Source organism: Dermochelys coriacea, chromosome 1 (assembly GCF_009764565.3).
Source record: "Dermochelys coriacea isolate rDerCor1 chromosome 1, rDerCor1.pri.v4, whole genome shotgun sequence".
In the NCBI taxonomy this organism is placed as follows: Eukaryota; Metazoa; Chordata; order Testudines; family Dermochelyidae; genus Dermochelys; species Dermochelys coriacea.
Window position 1 is genome coordinate 35911554 of NC_050068.2, and position 19679 is coordinate 35931232.

At 43.4% G+C, this 19679-nt stretch overlaps 1 protein-coding gene and 1 long non-coding RNA gene across 9 annotated transcripts in view; both read right to left on the reverse strand.

Annotated features, from left to right (window-relative positions):
* Positions 1-446: 446 nt before the first annotated feature.
* Positions 447-4177, reverse strand: LOC122457890. The gene is made up of 3 exons (XR_006277596.1): positions 4166-4177; positions 3425-3430; positions 447-2593 (listed from the first exon to the last, which is right to left on the reverse strand). It is a non-coding gene; the product is annotated as an uncharacterized LOC122457890 (long non-coding RNA).
* Positions 4178-10246: 6069 nt separating this feature from the next.
* ALKBH8 (alkB homolog 8, tRNA methyltransferase) overlaps positions 10247-19679 on the reverse strand; it is a 74594-nt gene continuing 65161 nt past the window's right edge. For all 8 annotated transcript variants that reach the window (XM_038387461.2, XM_038387460.2, XM_043504211.1 and 5 more), the window contains 2 exons: positions 12557-12706; positions 10247-10961 (listed from right to left, as the gene is read on the reverse strand). In XM_038387461.2, coding sequence (XP_038243389.1) covers positions 10392-10961; positions 12557-12706 — 720 coding nt within the window. In that variant the 3' untranslated portion in view covers positions 10247-10391. The remainder of the gene's footprint in view (positions 10962-12556; positions 12707-19679) is intronic.

The following is a 19679-nucleotide window of genomic DNA, read 5'->3' on the forward strand; positions in this document are numbered from 1 at the left end:
TTCCTGGGGAAGGCTTGATAAAAGTCCTCACCAATTTGCATAGGTGAACACAGACCCAAACCCTTGGATCTTAAGAACAATGAAAAAAGCAATCAGGTTCTTAAAAGAAGAATTTTAATAGAAGTAAAAGTAAAAGAATCACCTCTGTAAAATCAGGATGGTAAATACCTTACAGGGTAATCAGATTCAAAACATAGAGAATCCCTCTAGGCAAAACCTTAAGTTACAAAAAGACACAAAACCAGGAATCTACATTCCATTCAGCACAACTTATTTTCTCAGCCATTTAAACAAAACAGAATCTAACGCATATCTAACTAGATTACTTACTAAGTTCTAAGACTCCATTCCTTTTATGTTCCCGGAAAAAGCATCACACAGACAGAGAGAGCCTTTGTTTCTCCTCCCCTCCAACTTTGAAAATATCTTGTCTCCTCATTGGTCATTTTGGTCCGGTGCCAGCGAGGTTATCCTAGCTTCTTAACCCTTTACAGGTGAAAGGGTTTTTCTCCTGGCCAGGAGGGATTTTAAAGGTGTTTACCCTTCCCTTTATATTTATGACAGATGGGTATCCATCAGTCCAGGAAAAGGGAGCTCGATGTGTGGCATACTTCCATTCTCTCATTATTTTACGAGTTCAAGCTGAGTTCATTTAGGCAGTGACCACTGACTCCTGGAATTCCTTCAAAGAGCTTTGGGAACTGCCTGGAGTTCTCTGCTCAGTGCTCCCATCTGGTGCCCTTGTTTTAACCCTCTGTTCCTCACTCATGTCCCTGTTTTTTCATTTGTTGTCCCAAGAAAACACTTGTGTCCTGTTTCTATGACTCCTCCCTTAGTAGGCCTCAGCCTCCCAAACCCCAAATTCAAACAGACAGCCTAGGAGAGTCTAGCTGTCATTATTTCAGGCATTAACTACTGTTGACATGTCTCTTATCACTTTTGCATTGCAGTACCGTTCTTCAATTGCTCAATCCTTACTAAAGTGTTGCTTCTCTAAACAAAACTGGTAACATGTCGGAGACAGGGTGAAACACACTCAGTTCCAGAGAATTTATTTTGTTCCTGTGCCTCTTGAACCTCCTTAAGTGCATAAATCGATGAGAGCTTGACCTAAAATAAACCTACCTCTGTTGTGGCATCGAAATTGTTTTGCCTCTGGAGTGACAGTCTACAGGATTAAAGGGAGAAGGGGAAGAATTGAAGGCAACCGTCTCGTGCTAGCAGATACTTCAAAAATGTATTTATTGGTAGTATTACCATTGCCTGGGTCATACACCTGGACCCCATACTGCATAGGCACTGCACAAATACAACTAAAATATGGCCCTTGCCCCAAAGAGTTTACAGTTTAAGACAAGAGACAACAGATGAATGCAGACAGACCAGCAGGGTAGTATAAATGAACAATGAGATGCTATTGGTCAGCATGATGGGCAGTGGCTTAGTGTACCAGCAGCCTAACCATTGTCAACTTTTTTGTAAGCATCACAGCAAAAGAGAAGGGATTGAAGGAGGACAATGAGATAGCTTTGCAAATATTTATGTGGAGCTCCACCTAAGTGTGAGGGGGCAACAAGGGAGAAAGCACAACGATGCTTGTTTGAAAATTTAACAAGAGGGTGATGGAGGCCGACACCTGGGCTGATCAGAGGTGGGAGCCAGGTTTTGGACAGTGAATGAGAGATGATGGATAGGAAAGAGATACATATGGAAAGGCCTTCAAAGTAGAGGCAAGCAGCTTTTACTGATGCAGTAGAGAAGGGGAAGCCAGTGGAGGGGTGCAAAGAGAGGAATTACAAAGTGACAGGAAAATGATTTTTGCAGCAGCATTCTGAATGGATATGAGTGGCTCAACATTGCATTTGGCAAGGCTAGAGAAAAGGCTGATGCAGTGAGATGTATAATGACGAGAGCCTGGACTAGAGTTTTAGCTACGGGGATGGATAGGAAAAGCCAAATCTCAAAGATCCTTCTTGCATAACATCTCGAAGATTTAGACATAGCCTATGTGAGGATCTAGAAAGAAGTATGAGTCAAAGATGACACAGGTTACAGGCCTAAGTGACAAGCAGGATGGCAGTGATGTCCACAGTGATCAAGAAAGGAGGTAGCAGGGAAGGCTTATGAGCAAAGATTAAGTTAGAATTCCTAGGATCCTTAGCACTGTATTTCATAATTTCCTACCTATTATGCAAGAACTTTTTCAATAGATAGAAGTTAGAACTCTGTTTGCTGACACAGCACTGGGTGAATTTCAAATGTTATCTATTTTCAATTCAGCTGTCTTGGCCCTTTTTCTCTGTTCCTGGAAAATCTCATTGTAAACTTGCCAATTTATCAGTAAAAGTAAAGAAAAATATTTCAGCAAAAAAAATATTTTTGGAGGAAAATATCCACTGGAAATTTTGGATCACAGAAAAGTCAACGGCCTAAGGAACCCATGGAAGGGTTTCATTGTGTGAGGATCTTGTCTGCTTTCTGTAGATACTCTTCTGCTACATGCTTGCCCATTGATAATCTGGTGAGACATGAAGGATGGACCAGTGGTTAGCTCACTAGCATGGTATATGGGAAAGATAGGTTCAATTCCTGGCTCTGCTCCAGACTTCCTGTGTGATCTGAAGCAAGTCATTTAGTCTCTGTGCCCCAGTTTTCCATCTATAAAATGGGGATAATACCAACTTCACAGGGGTATTGTGAGAATAAACCCTTTCAAGATTGTGAGGTGCTCAGCTATGATGATAATGGGGCCAATGTTAGAGAGAACAGAGCAGATTTATCAAACAAACTAACCCTATTTGTCGTGAAGATGGTTGAACCAGTTTATTTAGTTTTCCGTATCAAAACTTATTTAATTTTCATTTTAAGAAAATAAAACAAAGTTAAAGTTAGGCAAGCCCCTTAAAATGAAGTTATACATGGACAGAAAACTATTACGAGGAGGGAAAAAACAGTTATAAGTGGAGTTGGTTGAAATTTTCTCACACCAAAAGGTTTTTTTTAAAATAAAAATCACTCTTTTTTCCCCACAGAGGAAATGGGAAGAGGGAACTGGGGGAAGGCAGCCTGGGTTATGGGGGGACGGGATGGGGGATGGGCGGCAGCATTCTGCCCGGGACCCCTGTTGGTTCTGGAAGAGGGGGGAGGGGTTTGTGGGGCTGGCTCCCGACCTGACTCAGCGCGTCCCCCACAAGCAGCAGCAAAGTTTGGGTGTGGGAGGGGTTTGGGTCACTCAACAGGGTGAGGCGGGCTCTGGGTGGTGCTTACCTGGGGGGCTCCCCGGAAGCAGCGACATCCCCCTCACTCAGTTCCCAGACGGAGGCGTGGCTGCCTCCACCTGCAGGCACCGCCCCCACAGCTCCCATTGGCTGCGGTTCCCAGCCAATGGGAGCTGCAAAGCCAGAGCTCTGGGCGGAAGCAGCACGCAGAGCTGCCAGGCCACGCCTCTGCCTAGCAGCTGAGCAAGGGGGATGTCACCGCTTCCGGGGAGACCCCCAGGAAAGCGCTGCCCACAGCCCGCCTCACCCCATTCCATGCCCCTGCCCCCTCCCACATCCAAACTCTGCTGCTGCTTGGGAGGGAGGGGGCGGCAGGGGCCCAAGACTGTCCCAGCAGCGGCCAGTGCAACTGGTGCAGGGGCTGCCTGACCTGCCCTGGAGGCAGGTGCACTGGCTGCTGCAGAAGTCACGGAAAGTCATGGAATCCGTGACTTCCGTGATCTATGTGACAAACCCATAAACATAATCAACAGCAAACAGGATTGATAACATTGCAATAAAAATGTTGTGGCAACACGCAAAAATACAGAAAATAGGTTGATTTCAAACATTTTGAACAGAAACATTTTGAAATTTCCCATAAAAGTAGTCCGCTGGATGGCTATGTAAAGTGTCCACCTCTGGGGGTTGTTCAAGATGATCCACAATAAATATGTTCCCAAATATGTACTGATGGTTCCAATAACTCTCTCAAGAATTCTCCCCTGGTTTTAAAACTAAACCCAAACCATTTGTTTAAAGTTCTAAAACATTTAGAAAACTACTTTTCCCTCCGTATCCTCCTCCTACCTCCAAATCATTGTGGTTTCTGGCCAAGATTGAAATCAAAGATGCTGAAATAAGGTGAGAGAGTCTCCTCTTTGTACTGTATTGGGCCAGGCCATGACCACACCTCTGAAAAGGAGTCAGGGCCTAAATATATGGAGTGATGAGTGCCCTCAATACTTACAGTAAAATACTAGTCCCATGGAAGTAAAGGAGAGTTTTTCCCTTACAAATTTGAGTGGGAAGTGCAGGACTCAATACTTTGCCAGATCAGCCCTTTAGGCTCTGAACCAGCAAAGCACTAAGGCATGTGCTTAACTTTAAGCATGTAAAATAATGCCATTGTCTTTAATGCTTAAACTTTAGTACATGCTGAAGGGTTTTGCTCTATCAGGGGTATGGCTGTCAGGTTATCCCTTCAAAAGGAGGCTGAGAACTCGAGGTGTGGAGTAAAGAGCAGGGCTTTTACCCCTAAAACAATCTACCTCTGTTGATGGACAGGACGTCAGACATTTGTCTACATGTGCTCAGGCTGTCAAATTTGGGGTTGATTTTTCCTTGGGTGGCTTCCACCTTCCTCTGGAGCATTCAGTGAGGATCAGCCAATAAGACTAGTTAACAGCTACTGCAGGGGGTGGGTATGGATAGGACTTATTTAATCTTTTCATTCAATAGGTTTAAAATTCATAATACTGACAATAATTCAAGCAGTTTTGTCATTTAATTAACCCTCAAAAGAAACTTAGTGTGAAAACCCATGCCCCACGAAGCCTTAGACATTGAACTCAGACTCCTGGACCTGAAGCATTTTGGCTCATTACGTTTCCAGAAGAAAAGAGGGGCAAGTGAGTGTTACAAAGAGTACTCGTGGGTGGCAAATCACTCTCTTCTTTAATGAGCATTTCAAGTTCATCCTCCCAAATGAGAGTCCTTCACACCACCTCTCTGTAATAAATCTGTCACCACTTCACTGTCATTCTGCCTTGTCATTTTCTCCTCCAGTGCCCGTTTATTCTCTGGAGCACCACAGGAGATTGCCTCACCTTCACTGAAGAAAACTTTCCAGAAAGATCCAATCCTGTGATGTGCTGAGTGACAAATGCAAGAGGTTTTGAGCACCCTGAACTCCCAGTAAGGTCAATGGGGGAGTTGAATACCTCTTCTTGGATACCCACCAGACTTCTGTGAGGGAACCGACTGCTGGATACTTTATTTTAAGCCTCTGGATTGTAAACGGAGTCCGGGTATGGCCCATCTTGAGGCTTCTAGACACTCTCAGGGGGCAGATCATCTGTCCAGCACCCCCTCCTGAGAGCTGAGTCTTCACAGTCCAACTGCCTAGACCCTGGGACTAGACTGACCCCTCAGACTTCCTCAATAGCTTAACACACCCTTTCCCAGAACTCCAGCCAGATGAGTGTCCTGTATCCACAGGTTAACTCTTCAGGGGTATGTTGTTAGGGTGACCATATTTTCTAAAGGGAAAACGGGACACTGCACAGTGCTCGCCAGAAGCCACCCATCCCCACCCCATGCAGAACTGGCCTGAGCTGCTCGCTTCAGCCCTGGCCCAAGCCACTCACCTGAGTCCTCCCCATGCCCCCACAGGGAGCTGGCCTAAGCCGCTCACCCAGGAACTCCCGCCCAGGCACGAGGCTGGCCTTAGGTCTCCCCCCTGAAAGCCGCCTGGTGTCACTGCTTACCTAAGCCCCCATTACCTGGGGCTGGCGTTGCCACTTACCCTCCCCCTCAACATTCCTCTGCAAGTCACTAGTGGGGCACGCTACACTTTTTTGTCAAAGCTGGATATTTGTCCCATATGCTCTTGAGCAAATGGGACACATGCCAGGTTTTGGGGAAAAAAATTGGGATGCCCGGGACGGTACTGGCCAAAATGGGACATGTGGTCACCCGATACGTTGTAGGTGGAACACAACACACAGACTTTGCACAGGATTCTGAGACATCATTGCTCAGTACTTAATTGCACAAGCTGTATGCAGATCTAGACAAATAAACCCTACACACATTTTCCTGCCTCAGTTTCCTCACCATTCCATAGTATTCTTTGGGCTTGGGTCAGAGTCCTGTGGGGCCATCCAGGGTTCTTCTGCTTCAGTGCATGGCTTGTTTTCTCAGTCAGAGAGGGCCCTCCCCCTCCAGGTCAGCTTGCTCTCTCTGACCTTGGTTGGTTCCGCAGCTCAACCAGCCCCCCCACTAACGCAGCACGCCTTGCTCTTCCCCTCCAGTGCTTGCCCAAAGCTTGCTATGACCATGTGTGTTTATATATCCTACCACCACCATCTGATTCATTTATTCTGCTTCTGGGGATTTTCCACTACTGTAAACTTCAGCCCCTTGTTAAGGTGAGGGAGAAAATTGGTTCCCCAAGCTTCAGCCAACCATCACAGCCTACCCATTGTTAGGTAAGAATACAGATATCGCAGTCAACTGTACTCCATTGACCTCAGTGCGGTGGGGTTACATGCTACTGGCCCTGGTGAATTCCATGATACAGCAATTTTCATGGTAATAGTCTCATGTCTACCAGAATCCATAAGTTGTACAAATTCCTCAGATCCTCACAGCTCTAGGGTACCCTCCACTCCCACTAAATGGGAGTAGAGGGTACTCAGCACCTTGTGGAGTCAGACCTTTGAGCTGTACACTTTGGTGATTAACAACACTCTATATTCTAGACAGGGTAACTGCTGGCATCTTCCCAGGGTTTGTTTGTTTGATGCATCCCATCATGACCAGTTATCCTGTAAGTGCATTAGTGTAAAAGCAATATCCTGAACAGAGATTTGGCCTATTTTTGTGGGGGTAAAATTCAAGGTTTCTTACCATGGTAGTCACATTGTTAATAATAAAATCTGGGCCCAATTATCTTCTCATGCAAGAGAACGTCCACGACGTTTCACCAGGGTAAAAGCAGTGTGAGAGGGAATCTGGCCTCATTTACAGGTCCAGTGCCTCAGGGCCTAACAAAATGTCTAACGCAGAATCAGAAGTGAGGAGCTGCCAACTCCTGTCTCCCCAAGAAGATATACTCTCTGCTACGAGGTCAGAGGGAGCAGCAAAGTTCCAGGGGTGCTGTAAAAGCCCCTGAGAAAATGTATTTTCTTTTTAGAGCTAGGTCCATTTTGGACTCCTAAGGGCTCCATTCTGCGATGGGCTGAGCACTTTAGCACCAATTTAGCAAAGCACTTGCTTAAATTCAAGCCAAAGGGACTACTCACATGCTTAAAGTAGAGCACGTGTTAAGTGCTTTGCTAAATTGGGCCCTAGCACTTTGCGGGATGAAGCACTCCCTGTGCCAGACGCGCTATTTGACAAAGTGAGAATCAAGGTTTAGAGCAGCACCTCCAGCAGCTTTTTGAACAGTGCTTGCCATTCCTGCCAATAAATTACACATAAGCATGGAAATGCACTTGCAAGCAAATGCAGTAGTTGTTAGGTGTCAGCAGCAGCCTCGGCATTGCTGTACAAATGGCCAAGCAGTCTGTATGGAATTAGAAAATGAAAGACATGCAGCATACCCTAGCTTGGAGGACATTAGAACAAGCACATATCGTCAGAGGATCCTGAATAACTAGGAGTACTAGGCACATGGGATGACTGATGACTTAGCTGCTCAGCAAAAAAAAAACACCTCCACAAATAAAGACCACAACCTCTTTGCAATATCAATAGCAAAAAATTAATAAGGAAGTCACAGAATGCCTGGGAATAGAGAATAAGTCCCAATTCCCTCATGTTGGCCACGTCAGTGTAGACACTTTTTTTTTTTTTTTTTTAATTATATACATCAATGGAGCCATAGCACAGAATAGATCACTGGAGTGGTACGAGCCAGATTTTTCAAGAGGACTCAGCATTCATAACTGGGCTTAGATTTTCAAAAGTTCTCAGTTCCCGTAATAATTATTTATTATTTGTATTAGGGTAGCACTTGCAGACCAGGGCCTCATTTTGCTAGAAACCTGTATGAACATAAAACAAAGAGATGGTCCCTGCCCTGTGTCACAAAAGGAGCTGAGCATTTGAAAATCTAACCCAAAGGGGTTAAAGTATGCCAGTGGATATTTACTTCTACAAAACATGCTGGATTATTAATGAACTGTTATGCACAGCTGAATAGTGCTATTCCACAGCAGCAAATATAGTGCATATAATGAACTGTCAAGTTAAATGATCACATTTTCTTTGTCGATGCACCACGATCACCAGCCTAAACGTTCTTAGTTTGCAAATATATCAATGAGTCTTACCTTGTCCACAGCTATTTAAATAATAATCAGCTATGTCTTGCAAACCCTGGCCTCTACTGGATGGAATGTCATTAGCAGCTATGTTCAAATGGATATATGCGCAGGCTGTCGTCTAGAGACCTACATCTTGGCCTAAATAAAGGGCTGGGAAACGGAATAGGAGAAAGATAAAAAGGTAAGAAAGGAGTAACAGAAAAAGAGAGAATGGAGTAAGGGGAGACAAGAGAAAGGGAAAAGGAGAGATGAAGGAGGCATTAAGGGGAGAATGGGAAAGAAAAGGAAAAATGAAGAAGAGGCAGCTACCTCTGTTGTCATAATCCTACTACACTGTGAATTTCTCACTGGCATCAGCTTGCAAAAGTTGTCAAAAAAAAAAAATTACCAGCCAAGACAGAAAATCTGCTCACCTAAACTTTTACCAATGGAGGGAGAAGGAAAAAAAATTACATGGTTTTACTTGCCGGTCAAAAAACAAAACAAAAAAACAGCTCACCCTGGGCAGGCAGAGTGTTGCCAGGTTGAGTAACGAGGTGTCCGTGATCCCACATCATACACGTGTTGCACTGGCCTCTGTGGGGTGGATGTCAGACCTGTTCAAGTGTCATCCCGTCGCCCTCCCAGTTAGTTGCCCTAGTGGCTAAATATTAACCCCAATGACCAGTATTGCTGTAGGTGTCCCAATGACCCCTCTGATTAGTGTGAGGGATCATAATACTAGCTGCCCATGGCAGCAGCCTAGAATGTATAGACACCTTTAGACTATCCTGAAACAGCCATGAATTTCACAGATTACAACTATTACTCATTGTGATGGGTGGACAAACCCCAAACTGGACCAGGAAAGAAAGGAGTTAACGGTGTGTTCTGGAGACAGGATACAGCCCATGCTACCCTACAGCACAAATACTACTGTTACAAAGGCAGCGTGCTCCAGTGTTAGGGCGCTGGAGTGGGACTCAGGAGACCTCAGTTCTACTCCCACCTCTATTACTCTGTCCCCTTGGGTGACTCACTTCACCTCTCTATGACTCTGTTTCTGCTCCACCCTCTGTCTGTCTTGTGTATGTAGACTGAAAACTCTTTCAGGAGGTACAGTAATGCACACAATGGGGCCCTAAGCCCAGTTGGGTCCTCTAGTCACCACTATAACATAAATATTACTACTACCAACATCCTAGCATTAGGGACTGATACCATCAGGTCTCCTCACATCTACCTTTAACAGTGTTGTTGGGATACCATTGCTAGTTTCTCTTAGTCTTATTGAAATACTGAGTTGTAGCATTTGGATGCTGAGTGAAAGGTTTCCAAGGGTCTTCCTACAGTTTCTACCACTGCAGATTCACTAATAGTAGTAGTGCTAGAATAGATAATTAAATCTAGAGATGACAGTGGTTAAAATACCTGCAGTCAGTCTACATTCGAGCTCCCATCAATAAAGCTGCCCCAATGGAAAGTCAATAGTGGAGAATTTAAAGAGAAATGTTACTAAAAACTAAGCCTAAGAAAGTGAGAAATTAGCAGTGCGGTGTCCTATCAACATCTTCTGCCAAAGTGCCTAACTGCACATTCTTTCACTTCACCAACCAATAACGTTACACCAAAGTTAATTTCCTGATAAAGGCCTTGGTTCTCTGCTCCAATACTACCCTGGTGCATTGCAGTGTTCTACCCTTACCAAGGTCAGTTCAGTTACACTGGCATAAAACTGGCATAACAGAGTGGAGAATCAGGCCCTGTGTCTTTAAAACTATATACCCTGGATGAAATCCTGGCCCCCCAATGTCTATGTGAGTTTTGCCACTGATATTCACACAGTCAGAATTTCACCCCTTCTCTCTTTCCTACTGTGAAAAGTAAAATAAATTTCTCTGTTAATACCAAATTTTACCATAATTTTAGAAACACAAGGAGACAACTACCAGCATCTAACTTTGGCTAATGTCTTAAAATAACTGTGTTTATTGAACAATTTTAAAGGCAGTAACAACTGCAGGATGGATTTTAAAATGTCCTCTGCACACTATTACCACAGGCAAAGATTTAGGCTGAAAATAGCGTCTCTTTCAGCGTGTTACTGTTTTTCAAGAACCACACACCAGTTTCCCTGATCATAGTAACTCTTTTGAATTCTTATGCAATCCAGGGTTTTGCAGGCTGCTTCCAGTTCTCCTTCACAGAACACATGATAATAGCGGTGGAAAACAGGACTGAATTTTTGCAATTCCTTAGAACCAACTGGAAGCTGAAGGGCTTTGGCACATTCCCCTTTCTTGTTGGTGCCCCCTTTTAGGTGCCAGGGAACCAGCACATCTTGAGAATGAAAGGAAGTTCTGTTAGTATGAACAGGCAGCTTGGAGTTAATTACCTGCTTTGCGTTGCCACCTTTATCCTTAGAGTCATTAAGGATTTGGTCAGAGCACGTTGAGTCTTGGCTAGCGTTGTCATGCGTTTGGTCACAGAACAATCCCCAGGCCACATCAGTATTGATTTCCTCTTCTTTCCCCTTACTAGCTCTCTTTTCCTTAAGGTACTTTGACTTCTGTTTGTTGTATTCTTGTTCCATTGCCCAGACATAAATGAGTGCCTTTCCGCCAGGTCTTAGGAGCCGGGCTAATTCACAGACAGCAGCCAGTCTTCTTTCCTAATAATGAAAAGACTCAGTGAGTACATATGAAGTTAGTACATAAGCGGGAACACAATGAAATGGAACTGACAGCAACACCACTGCTGCAATGAACAAAAATGATTCCTCCCTGCTCTACCCCCAGGTACGAAACAGACTGGAGAAATTTTTTTTCTATCCTACTCTGGTTATGTGTTCTTCGCCTGACAGAAGTGAGCATACTCCCCACTTGTGGGTGATGATGAGTAAGGGGGCAGGGGAGTAATTCATTCATAAAGTAGTCAACCACTATGCACATGGGCTAGACCAAAGCTGCATGGGAACTACTTTTTGTCTACAATATGTGGTAACATCAGCTGTATTGATTTTATTTATTTTCATTATAAGTAGCACTGAGAGGTGCCAATTGAGATACAGGCCCCACCCTGCTAGATGCTGTACAAACACACAGTCCCTGCCACAAAAACCTTACAATCTAAGTAGACAAGACAGACAAAGTGTTGTGATCCCCACTTTAGAGATAGAGAATTGAGACACAAAATCTCAGACTGAGCCAGGAATTTAATCAACATCTCCTGCGTCCTAATGCAGTCTTCCTCTCAAATGTCATTAATTGTAACAAGAGCAAATGAAACATAGATGACTATACAATCAAACCAAATTCTTAAGAGAAAGTGGAATAATACCATGGGGATCTGCACAGAGTGGGAAAATGACAGGGACAGGGATACCACTGCAGATTCTGATGTCTAAGGAAGTCTGCGTTGTAATACAGATCTATTGCAATCTTATCACCTAGGACAGCACCCAGCAAGCAATGGGAAGTGACTGGAGAAGCAAAGGCAGCTGATAAGATGGGGAAATCACATGAAGACAATTTGTCAGGAGGAGCTGACGTGAGTCAGGTTAGCTGGTGTGCTCTGCCTGCTGATCATCATACTAAACTCAGTCATTTCTCTGTCTATTGTGTCCTTCTTCCTTTTTGTCTGTCTTCTTCACATCTTTCTCATCATCTCTTAGATTGTAAACTCTTAGAGGCAGGGACTCTACTTGATGTGTGCAGTGCGTGCACCCTAATCTCTGACGGATGATTCTAGGAGCTACTGCAATACAAATTATTACTATTATTTATATTTGTATTATAGTAGTGTCTAGAGGCATCAGCCCCGTTGTGCTAGGCACTGTATAGACACATAGCAAAGAGATGATACCTGCCCCAAAGAGCCTACAGTCTAAATAATCTAAACAAATATTAAATCTACATAATAACAACATCAAGATGCAGCATAGCCCAATCTTATCAACCACCCCACGTGTAACATCTCTTCACGTTACGATCCTTTTAATGCCAGGGAGTAGGGAAAGTGTTGGAAGTTTTTGAGGTGGAAGGAGTTGCAGGAGACAAGAAGAGAAAGGAATCAGAAGGGATGAAGTGGCTATATCCATCCCCTCAGGCCTTCATCCTCCTTGTCTGTACTTTCTCCTCTTTTCTTTCCCTCCCATTCCTTACGCTCCCACATTCTCTCCTCTTTTGAGATCCTCTTTTGCCATTCACTTTCCTGTGGGACAAGCTGGTGACCTCTTGTAAGATCTACAGATGTGAGTGGACTTACTGCTGTGGAAAAATGGTGGATTACAGCGATGGAGATGCAGGCATCACAAGAACTATTTCGAACTGGCACAGACAATGCGTCACCAACAAATGCCTGGAATTTCTTTTCTCCACAGATGTCCACCAGGTTTTGGCTACGATCACAGCCAATCTGTAACAGAAAGGGTATTGTTAAACTGCTGGTTTTCACAGGAAGATAGTTACAGGAATGGCTCCATCAATCTCTTCTGTTCAGACACTACACTGGATACATTTTAGTAAATAAAATAAGTTTTAGTTAAAGGGAGAAAAAAAATAGTCCAAATTATTTTTTTGTTGCTGCTCATTTAAAATTGGCCTGTGGGGTACTGGACTCTCAGATTATTGCTTATGGACCCTTGATTCTGAAAAGCATGAGTTAGAATAGCCTTGGGACTGCTTGGGATAGTTCTCAAGGTACCCAGGCTATGAACCACCTTGTTACTTCCTGCCTCCAGCATGAGGGAGCCTTGCCTGTGCTAGCTGAGGGTTTGCTCCTTACCACCACCAGCCTGCCAGGCACGCAAACACTCTCCTCTGGGCTATGCCAATCCCGTCTTTACCTTGCAGATTAACAATCTATGTGCCCCAGTCCCCTTGAAATATTCCCCTGTGATATCCATCCCGACATTGGCTACTCACAGAAATCCCACATCCCCTGCTCTCAAAGGAACAGTGCACCCCACTTTACCAGTTTTACCTTATATCATCACTCCTGTATAATGCACAGCACTTGTGAGCACTTATAACAAAAGAAGCTTTATTTAAGAAAGAATAGGGATTCTACTAGACAAGAGAGATGGAAACAAATGGTGACAACAGAAAACAAAATCATACAATGCAAATTAGGGCCTGTGCTTATTAATGACCTTTCCTATATAATAAATAGGTTTTCTCCACCCCAAAAGTTCAGTCTGTTGCAGAGCTGGCTGGTTTCTCAGGCACCAGGATCTAACTTTTCATGTCACCACGGCCCCCAAGATACCTCCTCAGTGAATGGATGCAAAGTGTCTTTCTCCACCCTGTGATATATTGAATCAATCTTTTGTCTTTGCTCACAGCCAGGGTGATTTCTGGTCTGGTATAACGTTCCCTTTTTACCTCCAAGTGGTTTCAATTGTTTGCAGTTGTCTTTTGTGATTTTCCATTGACTGTTCAGAAATGGGGCAAAGATAGACCATCACAGACCAACCACAGAGAGGTGACAACTCCCTCCTGCTTAAATGGGCCATCACCGAGTCATCTGATTCCCTCGTGACTAACTTTTACTCCAAATCTATAAGGCATCATTTCAATATAGTTACATTATTCCTTAAATATTATTGTACATGCATCTTTCAATGATTATGAGTATTGATAAGTTACAAGTTTTCAGTAGAGATCTCACATGCTGTCCTGTATGGATTAATACCATGAAAGCGGTGTATTAAGTGTTGTGAGTTTGTCATATCTGAGACATGAGTTGCTTGAAAAGAACAGAAAACCCTTTCCCAATTGGCACCAATGGGCCTCTGTGTCACACTGCTCCAACTTACATTACTGACATTTGGTCCTTAAGGTACATAGGAACGGGGGAATGGAGTTCTGCCCTGCTCCTGTTATTCTTCCTCTTCCTTTCAGCTGTTGGCTTTACAGAGGGAGGAGTACCTATGTAGCTTCACACAGTCCTCCACCACAGGAACTGTTAATTGGCTACTTATAATCCAACCACTCTGCACCTTGTGTCTGACTGGTAACCCCTTAGGTATTTAAAAACTTGGGTAATATCCAACAGCTCAACTCTAGTATCATTGGTAAAACTCTCATTCACTGACTTTACTGGAGCCAGGATTTGGCACCCAGATGCTACATTTTTGTCTGATAAAATTTTAAACAGCTAAAATACTGAACTCTCCATAGTTGGATTTTCTAATGGAACAAAGCAATTCAGCTCTAAGTCTGGTGGTGCCACTCGTGTCGCTATAGTAATTGCTATAAAGATTCAATACACATCAACACTTCGTAGTTTGTTTGAATATGGAAATGTGAAATGTGTAGATATACACTTCCCAGCCCCAAAATATCGTCACAAATACAAGGGTTAGAATTGAATGTTCAGCCCTTGTGTAACTTTAACAGAGTCAGAGTATATACCAAGGGAGATGGGCCACAGGGTCAGTCTTAGGGCAGATTTCATAATATGGTATTTCCTTAGTTTGTACTTCCCTTTGCATTCAAGTCAAGAGTGAAGAGAAACGGCATCTACAAACATCCTTTTACATGCCTTACATAAAACAATAAATCAGCAATGAGCAAGGTCCTTCTGTAAAACAATCCTGCAGTGCTGCACGCATTTCTTTGATTTCCAGGTCTGCCACCTGTATTGAATTTAATAGTCACACTACCAAAATATATTCCAAATGCATGTTGGCTGGGAATATTAAATTTATTTTTGTTTTAAATAATCATCAATAGAAAGATAATGGAAAACAAGATTCCTAAATAATATTTGCTGGCAGTATTTGTTTTATTTGAAACAAAAAGAATTCTAAGTCAGCCTGAATGGGAGAAGAATAGCATACCACGTGTTCTGACTAATCAATTTACTAAAGGTGACAGCATAGTTTAAATTAAAAAAAAATCTCTGCTGCATTAATTTGTAAAAATTTCTATATGGAGAAAGAGTGTAAGAAAGAGCTGAGTTATCCATAATACCATCACATTTTCTGGGTTCAATATAGCTTAGCTTTTGAGAATACAGTTAAGGCTTCTTTGCAAATTTCCAGCCAAATTTTGTGATCTGATTCAGGCAAAATTCCTATTGACCTCAGTAAGAGTTTTGCCCAAGTGAAGAAACTGCAAGATTTGGCCCAAAGTAAATGTAGCTGTTTTGAAAAGTGCTGAATTGACAGCCCAGGAAAATGGAGTCCTTTTACACAATAAAAGCCAGGTACAGCATGGACAGTGGCACTGCACATTTGCACACACTGCCCTGTTCAAGTGCTGTAGTACAGCCCTGAAGGGGTCAATTTGTGTTGTTCAATTTCTATTTAACCTTTGGCCTCTCCACTGAGCTTACCAAAAACTGAGTCAAATGGTGCCTAATTTGGCTGGTGATTGATAGGAGGAGGACACTTGTCCATGGAGAACTAGGCAGAGATTCCTAACTTATTTCACATTGGAAACCAATGGTAGTATCTTCTAATCACTCTCACCATGAGCTGAATTCAAACTGATGACCTTCATGGGATAGGTTTGACAGCTCATTACCAGTCTGTTACAGAATCCTCTGCGGTTCCTCCTACAGGGGCTGGCAGAACCTGAGCATGCCCAGTTACCTACACTGGGTGGTTCCAGCTTTCCTCTGAGTGCCACCCTGCACTGGGCTCGAATCACAGGTGCCTGGATCTTCTGTCCAGGTAGGTGTTACACCCCTGCTCCGCCAGAGGCCTCACCCCTGCTCCATCCCTTCCCCCAAAGCCCCACCCTCGTCCTGCCTCTTCCCATCCCCCAGTCCATCCCCTCCCCTCCCACCCATCGCCAAACAGCTGATCAGTGGAGCCTGCCAAACAGCTGATGGGTTTTTTTTCCATGGGTGCTCTAGCCCTGGAGTACCCATGGAGTCAGTGCTTATGACTTGGATCCTCCCTTTTAAGGAGCTGCCCCCTCCATGTTTGACAGGTCTCACAGGTATACCCAGCTAGGACTGACTATACTCAGAGGAGCTCTTTAATTACTTTCTGACTGGGGTAGGATCTTATCCCACAATACCCCCACTCACACCTAAGGACAATTTGTCCCTACACTTGTACAGTAGAAATGGGCTTGGTAGTGTGAATTAAATAAAAACCACAGAAATGACCTTGAAAGAAACCACACTGTACACTAACAAAATTCAGTGAACTGAAACTAACTGAGAAGAACAAATCACATGACAGCCAGAATGTCAGGTCCTAATTTGCATCGAAATTATATGAAATAATTGTGAAGTCAGGCTTACTTATAATGTCATACTTATTAAAGTGAATCCACTTCCCAAAACAAAAAGACTGTATCTTGTGATGATCAAGGAGACCTTGAAACATGTTGCTTACAATGCACAGTGGATCTACAAAAGGTTCACTAGGCTTAATATAACATTGTATTGAATGTAATTATGATAGAACCTGTGCATATATGCATAAGGACTGAACACAGAGAACCACCATAAATCTGTCTCTTACAGGAGTTAAGCAAGTTTAAGATCCTTACTAAGATTAGCACAGGATGACTTTTTTATATATAGTTATCAAAGAATTATAATTTCGATATTCCAGCATTTTATATCTTACAGCATGAGAACTACACACATATTGTATCACTTCAAAACAAATACACATTGGCTTACATCTTTTAAAAACAATGAGCCAGTTCCTCAGCGAGTGTAAACTGCGTGAATTCAATGGAGTGGCCTGTTATTTTTATGAGTATTTTTTTTCCCACAGTGAAAAGGCAGTTTTGTCTTGTGAGATGTTGTGTGGCATTTACTGCCAGAGACAGGGAGTCAGAACTCTGGGCTCCTGTTCCCAGCTTCGTCACTGACTTGCTAGAGTGAGCTAGGGAAAAATATCACTTCACCATCAGAGTGATATGGTGAAATTTCATATTCACAAAGCATTTTAGGGACACAGAAGTGCCCCATATTATCATCTAGCAGACCCTCTCCCTTACATTGCTCTCTGATTAAAAATAAAATAAATAATTAAGAAAATGCCCTACATATAACAGGGAGCATTTTAGTTTTTGTCAAGATAAGTTTTTAAATATTGTTTTGTTCAGCAAGGGATGCCGTCCTCACTGTTATTTTCTGGAACAGTGGGGAAAGGAAGGAATTATTATTGTGTGTCCAAAAATGTGGTAGGAACCTGACGAAAATGAGTGAAGATATCAGTCAGCTGTACAACGGTAAGCTTCTGAATGGTCTTCCTCTTGCATGTCTGTGCAGCACCTAGCCCATTTTGTGAGCCATCACAGCCTAGATAACTAATAATAGTCCTGGAAATCCCTGGGGTCTTTGGTTAGTTCCTCAGCCAGCATCTTCATCTCAGGTTTATCCTTCTTCTCTTCTGGTTTTCACTATATGCTCTCTTTGGAAGACCTCTGGGGCTTGACTTGCTACCACTTCTGCTAGTCTCATTTCTTTCCTCTTGTTGTGCGTTATGCGATGGAACCCCAGCTCTTTCCAGGATTTTTCACCCTTGGCCACAGCTCTCAGAATTGAAATGCAATCTCTGTAGGAAAACCAAAGTTTATGGGGAAACCCCAGTGCTATTTTTACGTTGGCCTGACACAGGTGTTTTGATAATTCTGGTGACCTTCCTTTTCTTTTCCCAGAGTTTCAGCAGGGCATGTCCTTCTCTAACATCTCACTAAGGGTACGTCTACACAGCTTGTGGCAGTGAGCCTCCAAGCCCAGGTCGAGAGACTCAGGCTCTTGGGTCTCACGCTATTGCATTAAAAATAACTGTGTAGACGCTGCAGTGTGAGCTCTGAAACCTGGGGCAGAGGATGGACTTTAGAGCCTGAGCCATAACTTAAGAGCGCTATTTACGCAGCTATTTTTATCACAACAGCATGAACCCCCTGGAGCCTGAGTCTGTTGCTTCCCATGAGCCTGGGCTCAGAGGCTCCCTGCTGCTGGCTGATAGACATACCTTACGTGACCCTGGTTCTCATGCAGCAAGATAACCATATCCTTATGGCAAGACATTGCCGCTGACTGTGTCAACAGGACATGGCGTGCTCAGTCTAAATGCATAGGAACTTCTTCCTCTTTCCCCAGGAGTTCTCTGCAGCATTTCCATATACAGTTATACATTTTAAGGCCAGAGGGGCCCAGTATGATCACCTAGAATGATCTGCAAAACACAGACCATAGAATTTCACTAAGTGATTCCTGCATCAAGCCCAGCACTCCTGGTTGAGCAAAAGCATCTCTTGTTGAAATTCATTAAATCTCAATTTAATCCATCACATCCCTAGGTAAGATGTGTATTTTTAAGGGTTCCCCCTTTTCTTATCCATTTTGGGAATCTTTTCAATCTTATTTCAGCAAATCAAGCTCCTTGCTTTGAACCACCTGAAGTCTCTTATCTGTGTCAGGTACTGTAGCTGAATGTTCAGTTGAGCATGGCTCAAGCAGAATCATGCTAGCAGCCAGGAGTTTTACACCTTTTATTATTTCCTTGAAGGAGGGTTGCATCTCAGTTTAAGTGGTTTTATTTTAGACAGCAATCCCCTAATGGCTGCCTTTGTGGCACACACATTCCTACCTTTCTCCATTATTCTTTGTGAATAGAACACTGACCCACAGGGAGTTCCACAATGGATACTGTTGATTCTCTCTCATAGCTTGCAAAAAACCACTTAATGTAAGCATTGCATTTCTGTACAATCCTTCTGGGGTTGCAATCGTTAGACACTCGTTAGTGGCAGTTTCAGGGTCTCCTTGATTTTCTAAGGCCTCAGCTACACTGCAATTTCAGTCCGTGATGTTGCTTCACCAAGGCAAGCCACTTAACGTAGACATGGTTTATACTAGCGTATCCAACACCACAATACACTAGCATATACAACACCAGAATAAGCTGCACTGGCAAAAATCATATCTGCACTGGGGTTTGTAGCTGGGCAGGTGAAACCCCATCGTAAACAAGTTCTCAGTCATTTAAATTGCCACATGTGGGCTGTGGATGAGCAGCGCTGCTAAGGAGCAGTCCGTGTAACCCATTAGACCGAAGAGAGAAATGGAAGAATAAAAGGGAAGTTATAGGGAAGGAACATGGGGATTGAGAAAAATGGGCAGAGCAGTGATTTGTAAGCATTTCTGGCAGCCCCTACTGTCACTACTGGACTTCTAGCAGCCCAACTGCCATAGTTTCATCCAGAGATGGCTGCATTTCAGTGGTGAGTAAAAGGATTCTAATAACATATAGTTAGTACAGTCATATGGAATGGAACATGGGGACAAAAGATGCCAAATAAAGACACTATTAATGGCATCACAACCTGGGAGAGGCTAAGTCATCAGCCAAGATTAGGTAGAGACAGAAAAAACACTATTATGTTGCTGTGACAGAACACACCCC